The following is a 14,519-nucleotide window of genomic DNA, read 5'->3' on the forward strand; positions in this document are numbered from 1 at the left end:
CAATAAGAGAAGCACCATAACTGAGCAGCATCTGGGGAAAGGGGCTGTTAAGTGAAATGGAAGCTTTCCGTGGAGATAACTGGAGGTGTTAAAGGGTGTACAAATGAGAGAGTGCATTTTTCTTCTTCAAACTTTACTCTGTGTGTATAACTTTCAGGCTCAGCCTGACCCTGCAAATGTTTAGGTATGTGCTTAACTCAGGGCACAAGCGCTGCATGTCTTTCAAATATGAATCCCATTGAAAATGATTCCAAAACATCCAATGACAGCATCATCTTGTTCTTACCGCAGGCCCCTACTTTAGTTTAAAAGTTTATTTGGAGACTTCTAGACATCCCAGTCCAACGGGCACTGGATGTCAGGTAAAAGCCGTATGCATACAGCAAGATGGGTATGACAGAGCCAGACTGGAACAGTGCTGTTTGGCCCAAATGCTTATGACAGGTCCAGCATAAATATTGCTTGCCTGTATGCATATAAAAGAATGCCCCTTCTATGCTTCTGCTACCTCCTCCTTCCTGCATCCATGCTGCAACACGGTCTACAAACGGATTTAAAAGGGCTGACTCTGCAGAGAGGGTGCACATCTACGAGGACCTGCAAAGCTAGGTGACATTTCAAGACCTGCTGTCGTCCTGCTGGGGTGTATCTTCCCCTGTTTCCACATCTTGGGGAACACTACTACTGACCGCCTCCAAAAAGTACTTTAAGCTGTACTTAAAAGTGGAGGGAGGAAGTTCCCAGTAGGAGCTCCCAGGCCTGTTGTCTCCATCTTTGCAACACAACGGGCAGGGCTTGGGCAGCAGCTCGAGCACAAGTAAAACCCACGCTGATCATCATGTTGTTCGCCTCACTTGCTGGCTAGAAGAGTAGTCTGGACGATGCGAATTTTCTCTAGCGATTCTGATATTCTGTTTCAAAAAAAAAAGACCAGACCGCTAGCGAACAAAAGGGCTACAGTAGTAACGCCAACGTCCCCACCTCATTCCACGCTTGCCGGGGATCAATCAGGATCGCGAGAAAACGAGCAAAAACTTTACGGAGGGCTGAAGCCCTTCACAGCGGGGCGGGGAGAGACAACTCCCAAGGGATTTCAGGGAAGCCATGAAGGACCAGACCAGCCTGCGGGCTCGGGCCTTGTGCTGCGACCCTCTAAGCCGCTCTCCCCGCTTTCCTCCCGCCTCGCTCGGCCCCTGAGGAGGCCGCTGAGGCGAGGCGGCCCCGCTTCCCCGCGCCGGCGGCTACAGCCGGGACAAAGCGGCCCGGCCCGGCGCACCTGCTCCCCGGCCGGGGGGAGGCGAGAGAGCGGCCGGGCTGAGGGAGGGAAGGCGGCCCGGGGCCGGGGCCGGGGTCGATCTCGGGGACCCCCCCAGCACCCCCGGCTTCGCCTGACGAGCGGCAGGGCCCCGCCCGCCCCAGCGGTTGGGGGTGCGTACACCTTTAAATGCGCCGCCCCCCCCCCCGGGTTGTGCAACCCCACGGGGGGGGGGGGGGGGGAATGAGGTAACGGCGCGCGGCCCCGCCCTGACCGGCGCCTTTAAGAGCCCGCCCCACGTGACCGCGCTCCCGGCCTCCTCCCCGCCCCCCCCCCGCGGCGTGGCACTCTTTGCCCTCCCCGCACCTGTTGGCGAAGGGGCGGGGCGAGCGAGGGGGCGGGACCCGGAGGGCTCCGCGCTTCCCCCCCCGCGCATGCGCGCGGAGCGAGACGGGCTATTCACGCATCCAAAATGGCGGCCGCGATGGATGTGGATACCCCTAGCGGCACCAACAGCGGCGCCGGCAAGAAGCGCTTCGAAGTGAAGAAAGTGAGGCCCGCCGGCGCGCTCCTCCGGCTGGCCACAGAGGGAGGGGGAGGCCGGGGCTGGCCTGGCGTCGGGGAGGGACGGGGGGAAGCCGGCGACTTCCCGCTCCCCTCACGGTAGCCGGGCGCCCGGTTCCGCACCGGCGCGGCGGGAGGGCTGGGGCGGTGCCTGCGGGGGTCTTGGGGTGCGTCCGGGCCAATGGCTGAGGCGGGCCGCCGCACGTGGCGCTGAGGCTGACCAATCAGCGGGCGCGGCTGGCGTGGGCCGCGCAGGCGGGAGGAGGGAGGTGTGAGGGGGGGCTGCCCCTTCCAGGGGCTCCGCCGCCCGCTCCCCTCGGGCGCTGACCGGCCGCGGCTGCTCCCGGCCCGGGCCGCGCTGCCCGGAGCCTCTGGGCAGCTCGGGCCGGGGAGCAGGGGTGGAGTGCTGCTTCCTCCTCCTCCTCCTCCTCGGCCCTGGCCGCTCTCGCCCATATGCCGTATAAGGCGCTTTGCACAAATTTGTGGCTGATTTTTTTTCTTCTTCCTTTTTAAATCAAGCCATAACAACGTGTGCGTAGTCAGCAAATGCTCTGCTGTCAGCCTGGCTTTGTCTGTTTCCCCAAAACAGCCATAATATCCCTCTTCTGCCCAGTGCCACCAGTTTGTCCATCAGCTGGTTCGTGGTGATACTCCGAGCCTATTTCAGGAGGGTGCAGAGACAGCAGGGAGGCTGTGTGGACTTGTACTAAGGTAGAACTTGAGGAAAAAATGACCCCTGGACTGGTTATCAGCAAACATTTCCAGTGATTCCTGCTTGTAGATGTAGTTTGAAATGCAGCTGTCATCAGTGATGATGGAAACCCCTAGCTCTGTACAGGGCTGCAGGTCTATGGAGAAGGAGGTGTTTGGATGATGTGATTGTTTGTTCTTTGGAAATAGGGACAGGTATAATAGCACATGAGAGGAGCAGGAAGCGGCACCTTTTATGTGTCAGTGGCGTTGCTCCTCCCCAACAAGGTATCAAGGTGCATTTGTTGCACATGTGGCTCCGTATAGGTCTGTGGGTCATAAGAGTGGATTATGATGGGTCAAGAGATTAAGTACCAGAGAGTCTGGGAGAGATAAGGGTGCTGGGAACTTTCATCCTAGCGGCCTTGAAGTGTGGATGAAGTCCTTGAGAGGGGAGTACCTCGGCCAGAAGGCTGGCTAGACTTGATGTTGGAAGATGGGGAGAAAAAATGAGATCACTACTGACACATTTCCCAGAAGATCTAGTAATATTGTGATAAATTTTTATACCAGTACTAACAAAAAATGGAAGTGCTTCTCAAAATTGATACTGCTTATCAATACTTTGCAGCCTGCATTCCTCCTTCAGAATCCCCAACTGAGGGGAAGCAACAAAAACATCGAGATGTAAATGGAATTAGGTGAGAAGGTTTACTGTGGTACAGTCAAAACAATCATATAATGAAAATAGAGTAAATGAAGATTATCTTGGCTTCCAATATGCTGTGGGATTGCTTTGAACATTGAAGGCAAGCCCATCTATTTCATGAATTTACAAAAGACTTGATTATGTTTTTTGTGGGGAAGAATAAAAAGGCGCTATGCTTTTCTCCATGGCTTGTCTTAAGGTCCTCATTCTGAATCGGTTTTCTAAAATTGCCATGGAAATTTGTAGCCAACCTTTCCCCTGAAGTAGCATGGGACAAAGTATTTATATTTTTTTTTCTTTCTTTTTTTTTTTATAAACAAAGTATTTGAAAGGCTAATTTGGTAGTACTTTCAAATTTTTATAGTCAGCCTTGCTGGTAGGACATTTCCCAGTAACCTTTTTGCGGAGGAAATTGTTCAGGAGTCAGGGAAGGGTAGCATTAGAGATGATTTTAGTTCTTGGCCCCAACTGCTTTAGGGGGTGATTACTAGAAGAACTTGCCAATAATGGAAATTCCTCTTAACAAAATGGCATCTGGGTTGGTCTTTCTGCAAGGCACTGTCTTTTCCATCAGAATTGTGGATGTGGGGTGAGCTGCATCCTTGCCTCTGGATCTTGAATAGAAATGCAGATGTTTCCATTTGTTTCACAAAAAAGCAGACTACTGGAGTTATCTTGTTTCTGAAGTCAGAAGGAGGCACTGGGTCTAGGAGGTATGTGAGAGGAATGTACCACTGCTTTCTAGTAAGCTTCTGAACTTATGATAAAGAATTACTCCGGACTTCTAAGATATTTTTTTTTAAATATCCCAGCTTTTCCATTTAAAAATTACATGGGATCTTGAGGAATAACAAGGATTTCTGTGTGCTGTAAATTGAGTCAAAACTATGTTTTTTCTTTTTCTTTTTTTCCCCCCTCTCTCTAGTGGAACGCAGTAGCTCTGTGGGCATGGGACATTGTGGTTGATAACTGTGCCATTTGCAGAAACCATATTATGGATCTATGTAAGTAAATGGTGGGAAAGACAGTTGACAGTTTTGACTTGTACATGATGCACAGCTGAAATTTCCCCTGTTGAGGGTATAAGTCAGCAAATGAAGCTTTCAGTTAGGAATTAAGTCTTCACAGTGCAAACACTAAGCTCTGTCTTATGTAATGCTGAAGTCCTATAATCTATTTTTGTGACCTCTGTCGCCATACTGCTCTTCCCTCACCCTTCTTTTTGCAAGAGTAGAATCACTTGGTACCACATCTACAGATGAGATGATGCTGAGTGTGTTTTGCATGCAACAAAGAGGAAAAGGAGTAATAGTAAATGGCCAGGAGGAACGGAAATTATTCAGGGTTGCCAGGTATTGCTCACAAAGAGAAGTATTGGACTTTAGAGTTGGGGATGTTGCTGTAGGTACCAACTTTTTGATGACACTCAGTAGGATGAAATCTTTTAACGTTTTCTGTGTCTGGTCAGGAAAGGCTTGGACCAGTGATTTCCTTTGACGACTCATTCTACAAAAGTTACCTTGCGTAAGTTAGTTAATGTTATAGTATGGGGGATTTTGTAGCCACCTAGAGAATTAATTTTTCATTTACAAAGGAGAATAATCAAATGCCTAAATCAAAAACATTGTATTGCTAGTATTGGTTTGATTGTTGCAGTATAATCTTGATCGTTCCATTAACAAACACGCTTGCTATGTAGGAAAAGAAAGTGATACTGGAATTAACTGCACAAGCTTCTGTTGTGAAATAGGTGTGCATACGTGAAGTCACTGGTTTCAGTCCCTTAAAGGATTGGTAATGAGTACAAACCCATGGTTTCTTCCCCTCAAAACTGACAAGATACTGTTGGCTCCATAACTGTCCATCTTGTTCAGTCATGAGGGACAGAAGACCTTTTAATATACCCCAGATAGAAATTTGCCTTATTTGCCTATATTACTAAAATGTGAGGATTGTGGAACCCCCCAAAAGAAGATCAGGTACAACTGCAGTGCCTGGGAATGGCCTGTCATGATCCCATTGTGATAGTTTTGTTGCACTTCTTTTTAATGCAGTAGTCCTTGGAACTACTGGTAATGGCCACTTACTGTCAGTAAGCCTATGTGAAAATAAAACGTTTCAGAAAAATGAGACCTCAAGTTTAGAGTAACAGGTAGTGAGAGATGCACCTGATTTTACATCATATTTAAATAATAATTACAAAACTACTTTCAGAAGTTTTTTGGGTTTTGTTTTTTTTTTAATAAAGAGAAAACAGACCGTAACACACAGGGCTGAAAAAGGGTTAAGGAAGTTCGCTTCTTTGCTTTGGGACAGATATGTTTGTATTTTGAGCCAGCCACTGTCTATCCATGCTTCAGTTTATTCTTGGTTATTAGAAAGGGAATGATAACACTAAAAAGAAGCAAGTGAGAATAGGGGTTATGAAATATGCCGAGGCCCTTTGATGCAAAGATTTCCTTTTTAAGTGCCTCTAACCTGTACCATCGTGAAAAGTAGTTGAGGTGGACACTGGACTACTACTTAGTCTCTCAGGTTTATGATATATTAGAGAGGAATGCATGTCGCTGACAGGCAAATGGAATTTTAAAGATTTGTTGGAACATAAGTTACATTTATAGAATTTACAAATGTATAGAATAAATATATAAAATCCTGTAATTCAAGATAATTATTCATGATAAGTGGGATATGTTGTCAGATAGTGGGTGCTGGTGTGTTTCATTCTATGAATCTGCCTCAAAATTAATAGTGCCTCCCATGAGAGGCCAAATAGAGTCTCATATATTTGCTATTTTTTATAAATAGCAAATAGGACATATGAGGATGGAGAGGTGTGGAGGAGCTGGAAGGAGAGTGACCATGTTATTTTCCAGTAGTGAATTTCCTATGTCAGTTCTTAAAAAAGAAAAAAAAATTAAAAAATCCTACCAAAATGGGGGTGGGGTTGAGGGCATATAGGTAGATTAGGAAAAACAGTGAAGGAAAAGGGCATAGTTAACATTTTTTTTCTTTTTTTTGAGTTGCTCAAGCATAACACGTTATTAGTTTGGGTATGAGCAATATTATGAAAAGCATGGACTGCAAATGACAGGCCAAAATTGACAGTATACAGAGTAGAAGGGGTATCTAAATTGGTGTTCCGAGATCAGTGTTGGCTCTGGATTTACTTACTTCCTTGTTACAGATCATTAACATTGTTAAACAACACTTTAATTAGATTTTCAAACACAAGATGTGAAGTGATGGGAAATTGAGGAAAAATTAATAGAATGTGCAGGGAAGAACAACACAAGATTCAATTTGATAAAACGCAGGATACAAATGTCTCCCTCCCCTAGTGATGAAGAGAAACCTTTAAAGGAAAACATTAGAAGAGTGGTAAGTAACACCAGCCATGCTAAGGGAGGCATCAATGTTAAGGTGTCATGCAGTTCTCTTCATCCATGTACATTATGACTTGGGAATAACATGGTCAAAGGATTCCCCTTGCCCTCAATTTGGTTTGTATTTGGTGTACAGAAGGAATGAGTAGATTTTCAGTGTTTTGGTTTCATTCTTCTCTGGTAAGACCCAGGTCTTATTTAGATTTTATTTGGGCAGTGTTCTTGATTTCTTCAAAGGCTTGCTCTCTGGTGCTGTCATTGCAGCATAGTAAGTTGGGGACTGTTAACTAAACCCTATGTTTAGTATAGTAGATTACCTTTGGTCTAAAATGTGGAATATAATATTGTAGTAAAGTAACTGGTATAGTTTTGAACTATGTGTAAAATGTGCCACCAAAATACTGTCCTCTTTCTTTGATAGTAAGATGCAAAGCACCACTTTTCATATTCCAGCTTCACAAAGATAGATGGATTGCATAGAATCCAGAGAAGAATCTCAGGATGCTTAACAGGTTGAATGATTTTGGATTTATGAGAAGAATAAAAGAACACAACTAAGTATATATATATATAGTTTGCCAAGTCATAAGTAGGAGCGGAAGATGATAGCTGTGTACATATATTTTGAGAGCATGATACTAACAGGAAATAGTGAGTGTCATACAAGGGGGTTTTAAGTAGAAGGAATCATGGGCATATGATGGGGGCAACTTAGGGTAAGTATTTAGTAAAATCTGGAGATAATTCCTAAGAAACTGGAGAGAATTGCAAGGGGAAAACTGAAGTTTGAAAAACTAAATTGAATTGTGCATTTTGGAGGACTAGACTAGACCAGACTAGACTAGAGTAGACTATTTCAGTTGGAAGGGACCTACAATGATCATCTAGACCAGCTACCAGACCACTTCAGGGCTGACCAAAAGTTAAAGCATGTTGTTAAGGGCATTGTCCAAACGCCTCTTAAACACTGACAGGCTTGGGGCATCGACCACCTCTCTAGGAAGCCTGTTCCAGTGTTGGACCACTCTCTTGGTAAAGAAATGCTTCCTCATGTCCAGCCTAAGCGTCCCCTGGTGCAGCTTTGAACAATTCCCATGTGTCCCATCACTGGATCCCAGGGAGAAGAGCTCAGCACCTCCCTCTCCATGACCCCTCCTCAGAAAGCTGTAGAGAGCCATGAGGTCTCCCCTCAGCCTCCTTCTCTCCAAACTAGACAAGCCCACAGTCCTCAGCTGCTCCTCAGAGGGCAAGTAAGAAGTGTACTTCAAGTTTGTTAGCCTGGTTATTTGTTCTTTCTGTCTCTGTTTTCTGAGTGAGTACATGATGTTTTATGTTAGCCAAGCTAGGTATATTTATTTCCCTTCTTCCAAATAAGCCGATCCCTTCATGACATAATTTTAGAAGGCAACATGTAAAGGGAAAGGGAAGCCATACAGTGGTTACCCTTGTTCAAGCAGAAGCAGCTTTGAAGAGCTCTTGTGAAATTTACCAGTGCAGTGGGCTGTTACAGTAGCTGCAAACAAAAGACATGTACTTTACTTCTGTTACCTGCTATTATGGCTACTTAAATCTTAGGCTCCTTTTCTCGTTAGGTAAATATACAGAAGATTTCTGCAATAGAAAATGTACAAGAGGAGGGATGGTTCTTAATAGATGCCAAGATTCAGAAGTTGCCATTATATAATAGCATTTCTGTAACTCCCTGAGTTGAAATGCTTCCATTGCATCTTTCACAATTATTTACAGGTATTTCAGGTTTTAGCTGTATCTTTCTGCCCTCACCTCCAGATACTCTGTCAAAAGCAAGGCAACAGAAGAGTCATCCAGTATTCCTCCAGTACCTGTTAGTGTCTGATTCTTATGGCTTCTTTTGGGTCAGCAGATGGTAAATAGCTTCTCTTTCTTCCAAAAGCCAGAATCATCAGCTTTCATCCTCTGACAGAGATTGTTCATTTGTTTTATTTCTTTGTTGATACATTGCCCTTTTCTGAAGTAAGGCAAATAGGAAACCAAAAAGTGCTTTAGCTTTTGGAGGCCCTTTTTTGGCAGCCAAAGGTAATAGTGCTAGCAGTAGTCTCCAGTCTGTTTGATGAGGGAGTTAAATCTGGGTGTCTTGTTGGAAGGGCCTTACATCACCACCAGAGAACTCCTCCTCAGCTATTTCTGCAAAGTTCATCTGTCCTCTTAAGCTTTTGGGCCTGCCATGTTTTAGACTGTATTTGCTTGTCAGCAAATGTTTGAGTAACACTAAAATGAATTTCAGTGCTGCTCTTCTTCCTTACCTAAATCACCTTTCTTCCCTCTCACTCCCAGTCAAAATGCAGAGTCCTTTAAAGCCTAGGGGAAAAAAAAAAATGTATTGTGTTCCAAAGCGTACAGGTCACAGGTTAGGGCCCCTTAGAGAGGAGAAAAAAAAAAAAAAGACAAAATGACATAAAAATGGGCTAGATGGACTTCAGATCTAATATGCCCAATATCCTGTTTCCAGCAGGGAAAGAGGAGAAGAAACAAGTATATTGTGTGCTGGAATATTTTCCTTGCTTTCAGCAGAGACTTCCTGAGTTAAAGTTTGCTTATCAGTTGACTTTTCTTCCTTCAAATGAATTTCCTCTCCTTTTGCTACTACTCATCTTCTCATCATTTTCTGTTGCTGTATAGACTCATGCCAAGTATTTAAAACTTAATATAATATGCCCCATGATATTCAGCAAGGCCATGAGTCTATACTGCAGTAACAGTAAAATTGTTGCAGCAATCTTGGGTGTCAAATTTTAAACAAATGTCCAAAGTAATTGAAGCTCTTCAAGGTTCTTGAGCATCTTCCATTTTCTGAGTCAGATTTAGTTTTATTGCTATATGTATTGAGGGCTAAGGAATTAAGACATCAGACATTTCAGGTGTGCTCGGTTTTGTTCTCTTCTACAGGCAGGGCCAGGATTGAGCTTTGGACTTCGTGCTGTGGTATATCATATCTTGATGTAAACCATATAATAAATATGGGTCCATTCAAATCTTGCAGAATAGTTGTTGCTACTGAGTTTCTTTAGACCTCAGTCTTGTTTTGAGTAGTTCCTCGTGACCAAGGTTAACTGGTCTCTCTCACATCTCAGGAAAAATGGGCCTTTCTCTTACTTTGTTCACCTCCACACCTGAAAGAGAGTGAAAAATGGAGAAAGGGATGAATAGGACAGAGCAAATAAAGATCATATTTTTCAGCCAAACCTGTGGGGTTTGAAAGTTTTTGAATCTTTAATTGGTGAAGCAAATTCCTTTTCCCTTTGAGCTTATTTGGGCACACAAACAGTGAACAGAGAACTGGAGCTCATTCAGACATTTTCTTTGCCAGGAAAAAAAGATCTGCAAAACAAGCAAGCAACAAGCCCATGTATTGAGTTCTAGGCTGATCATCTATCAGCATGTCTTTTTAAACCATTTGGGCTTGACTTTTAAAGAAAGCATCGTTTAGCAGGAAGTAAAATGTTGGTCTCATAGGTTTGTGCTGCTGACTGTGGAGGAGTTAGAAATACCTTTTTTTCTCTGGAAGTTTCTTCCAGAGCTGGAGCAGAAGTGAATTGTTCAGGCTCTAGAATGGAGAACCAGGTTGCTGGATTTATCTTCTCAGTGCTGTTCTTCCTTCTTTCCTCACTCTCTCTTGTCTCCTTCATCCATGCCACCTGACACAAAAAACCCAAAGCGTAACCCAAACCCATAAATAGTCTTTATCCTTTTGGGGATCATCCTGGGTACTTAGCTCCAAGGTGGAAAAAGTTCAAAACATACATTTTTAAACTGTATTTCCTATTGTGTATTTTTGGGGTGTACTTACCTGTCACAAGACTATAGAAAAAAGACAGGCAAACTCCAGCATTACATGAGCAAATTAATTTGTAAATATAACTGATAGTACATAATGTCTGCCAAGACAGTGAATTTATATTTAGAGAAACTTGGGTAAGGAGTTTAACTAAATGTACCTTTAATTGATCATCAAAAGAAATCTCTTAGAACACAAGAGAAAAAATCAAAAATATTTATTTATCTTTAAAATTGGGAAAGCAGAGATATGTTACCAGTAGATGACCTATGTACTCTTGCCCTCTGGAACTTTGGAATACTAAAAAAGTAGAGGAAGGAGGAAATTAGGATGAAGTGTATTTTGATCTGATACTTTTGGGAAAACAGTACACAATAAATCACAGCTCTTGACACTTTCTGATGTAATAAATGCAACAAAACAAAGAGCTGGGGTTGATGTTGAATGTACATCTTCTGCTCCTGCCTATATGTGTTTAATCTTTGTTTTCACAGGCATAGAATGTCAAGCAAACCAAGCATCAGCTACCTCTGAAGAGTGCACAGTCGCGTGGGGCGTCTGCAACGTAAGGAAGACTGTTTCATTGTGGAGCTCATGTGTGGTGACACTATCCCCTTTTTTCATGACTCGGGACAAAATGAGTTCTATAAAATGTTTCAGATAATCCAGAAACCAGAAAAAAGAACTTTAAACACCTTATGTTTAGTAGATTGTAGAAAAGAGAGAGGAAAAAAAAAAAAAGAAAGAAAGAAAGTTGGAGAGGTGTTATATGGAAGACACAGAAGAGAAGGAAGGAAGATAGGCCTTTACCCCTTTTTAATTTTTTTTTGTACGAATAATAGATCTTTAATTCTGAGCATGATTTTCCTGGTCAAGGTTCTGCCTAGGAGCTATGCCTTTTTTCCCTGGTAATAGGATTACTTGGATGTCAGCATGCTTGATTTGTCTTTGTGCAGGCTGATTCAAGGAGTCAATATGTGGTAACTAGGTGATTTACTTCCTGTTGGAGGAAGATCAAATCAGTTCTAGTTCTAGTGTATAATCTCTAGCTCTTCAATTTGTTGCCATTCGTACATGGTCCCACTAGCATGTGAACTCAGACTTGCATACCTCTTGGCTAGCCTGGTCCTGAGGTGGATGATAAAATTTTCCATAATGGAATAATTACCTTTTCCTCAGTCTCATCCTCGCTATGCTGCGAGATCAAGTTACAGTGTGATAATGGTGGAAGGGGATTATAAATGATGCAATTCTGTTTGTAGAGGACAAGAGCAACTTTTTTAACCATGTCAGAATGTTCTAGTTTCAAAATTATGTTTTTGTGTGCAAGAGTTACCACAAGTGGAGCCTTGTTTTTAAGTAGCTGCAGGGGATATGGAAAAGGGTGTCCTTCTTAAACATGTAATACAGATTATTTTTTTTTTTCCTTTCTAATTTTGCAAGTTCCTTTTTAGTCAGGCTTTGGTTTGTCCAGAAGACTGGCAGAAAGCTTCAGCATGTATACGTACATATCATCCCTGCTACTCACTGTGAAATTCTCTTTCTCGTCTTTCTGATTATGATGCTTATCAGCATCTGTTCTGCCAATTTTAGCAGCAACTAAACTCTACGTTCTCTCCTTCATCAGAAGTCTGTCGGTTGCTACTACGTGCACTGTGGAACAGGCTCCCTGCTGCCATTTCACTAATGTTTCCTTCCTCTATGAAAATGTGGATCAGTTCCTTGGTGTTTACCAGTGAGCTGGCTGATGAGTCCTCCCCACCTTTGTCAGCAAACACTTGCTGCTCTCTGCTTACCGTGATGCTTTCAGTGGTAGTTTTCACATTGAGATACAGTCATGTGTTCTGAAACGATGTGATCTGAACTTTCTCTTCCAGCACGCTTTCCACTTCCACTGCATCTCTCGCTGGCTCAAAACTCGCCAAGTATGTCCGCTGGACAACAGGGAATGGGAGTTCCAAAAGTAGGTATCCTGCACAGATTTCCAGATGAAAAATCCAATTGTCTTTCTGTTCATAGAAATGATCAATGTCAGATATGTGGGTAATCTCTCTCATTTGTGGGTCTGAGGGCAGAGTTGCTGTTAGGAAAGGTTTTTTCTCCGCCTTGCTGTACAGCAACCTTCCCTTAGTCACCCGGTGCTAAATGAGCTCTGAAGGAGGCTCAAACCACTGTGGGTAAGTGGGAGTTGTTAAAAAGTAGTGATTCCTATTGACTTTTTCTCTAAAGAATAGAGAGCAGAAGAGAAATGGAATTCACTGAAAGTGGAGCCTCAGGTGAATACTATACTGCCGCATGAGCAATTTGGGTTTAGAAAATGACCTGAATTTAGCTGCTTGTGTTCCAAAGCATTTCTGCTGAGGTGCCAGACGTCTTATTGGGTCCCTCTGTATCTTGGTGATTTGTTTTATAACTCTAATAGGCTCAGAGATTAATACAGCTGATTTCCCAGCATCTGGAAATCAAATGTCCCTGTAGCCATTGCTACAGCCTTGGCTCATTTATTCATAATTTCTGTATTCATTGTTTTGTTTTGTGTTTTTCAAAGGTCTGTTGTTAGAATTACAATAGGGCGTCCATGGATGGGTTTTTGAGGGGTAATTGTATTTTGAGAGTACTTAGGAAGTTTGCCTGTCACTTGCTTCATTTGCAAGTATCATTTATTTGTTAACCTTTTCTTAACTGTGGATTTTCCCTCTCCCCACCCCCTTTAAAAAAAAAAAAAAATTCTAACCAGAGTCCACATTAAGACAAAGCAAAACAAATATTTTATAACTGTTCAGGGTTGTCTTTGGGATCTGGTTCACGATCAGTTGTGCTAATTGTCATTGACATTACAACTTGAGTACCATAGTTTTGATATTAAGATGTTTTAATGAACATCTAATGAAAACTGAGTCCACGTTGCCTGGCTTGTGACTTAATATTGCATGGGCAGCACCATGAGAAATGGAGACATGAATTAATATCTTCGTATGGGTGCTCAGTAATGGGACTATGACAAGCTTTGGCCTTGTTTTCATGCAGGATATATTTGAAGTGGGATTCGGGGCAAAAGATGCAGATGATACTGAGGATCTCTTGCATACAATATTGTGGATTGCTTAGGCTCTCTTCCAGCTAGTGTCTGGATAGACTTTGGGGGGAGATAAAATGTGGAGAACTTCCTAAGGGTTCCATAACATAGCATTTCACCTTCATCTGGTTTACGTGCTAATTACATAGTGGTAGAATGAGAATAAAGCTGCCCAAATCAGCACTAGTATGAAACATTTTTATTTTTTTTTAAACTAACATATTATATATTTGCAGGTATGGACACTAGAGAGATGGTCACCACGCTTCTTGTTGTATCATCAGCCTCAGTTGTTCTTGTCACTGTGGGTTTGTTTTAGCAACTTGAAAAATCAGCAATGTATGCGATTCTTCTTTAATCTTAATTTCTTCCTATTGTATAGCATTGAATAAAATCTTGCTGGAGCTTCCTGATGACGTTTTTTGTCTTGTGTTCAGGAGTGGGCAGTCCGTGAATGAGGGAGGAAAATTATCTGCAGACCAACAACTTAAGCTGGGCAGCTCTTCTGGTCACTGTGCCCAGTTTTTGACTGTGGGCTTGGTCTTACTCCCACGCAGTTGAGAACCGCACTTGTGGCTCACTGAGGTCAGTGCTAAGCTCCGTTGTGTAATGCAATGGGTGCAGGACTTGGCCTGGCAAAGTGTCGTTTATGCAAATAGCATTTCACGTGGACACGCTTCCTTGCAGCTGAGTTGAAATGAAGATTTATACAATTAGGGGTTGGGTCATCGTTAGAAACTGCTCTCTTGTTTCTGGTCTTGAGTTTGACTAGTCCAGCTCCCCTGCAGAGGTCAATTTCACTAACTGTTCCCAGTTCCATCTCTTCAGCTTGGGGGACAGTAACTGAATGTTAGTTTTTATCAGTGCTCATAAAGCCCTTTCAGGTGCCAGGTGAAAGTAAACTCAGGAAATTCACGTGCTAGATTGGCTGGCAAGCTAAAAATAAGCAGTGTACGAACAGACTAATTTTTGGTTGGCTTTCTACTGGTATTTTCCCCATTCCAATCCAAGCTGTAGTTCTTACT

The 14,519-nt window shown here is 43.1% G+C and overlaps 1 protein-coding gene across 1 annotated transcript; it reads left to right on the forward strand.

The window, feature by feature from the left end:
• Window positions 1-1,653: 1,653 nt before the first annotated feature.
• Window positions 1,654-13,907, forward strand: RBX1 (ring-box 1). The gene is made up of 5 exons (XM_049822022.1): window positions 1,654-1,805; window positions 4,144-4,222; window positions 10,913-10,983; window positions 12,296-12,381; window positions 13,731-13,907. The coding sequence occupies exons 1-5, from the start codon at window positions 1,728-1,730 to the stop codon at window positions 13,741-13,743; spliced, it is 327 nt and encodes a 108-aa protein (XP_049677979.1). The 5' UTR covers window positions 1,654-1,727; the 3' UTR covers window positions 13,744-13,907.
• Window positions 13,908-14,519: the final 612 nt, after the last annotated feature.

This window comes from Accipiter gentilis, chromosome 18 (assembly GCF_929443795.1).
Source record: "Accipiter gentilis chromosome 18, bAccGen1.1, whole genome shotgun sequence".
In the NCBI taxonomy this organism is placed as follows: domain Eukaryota; kingdom Metazoa; phylum Chordata; class Aves; order Accipitriformes; family Accipitridae; genus Astur; species Astur gentilis.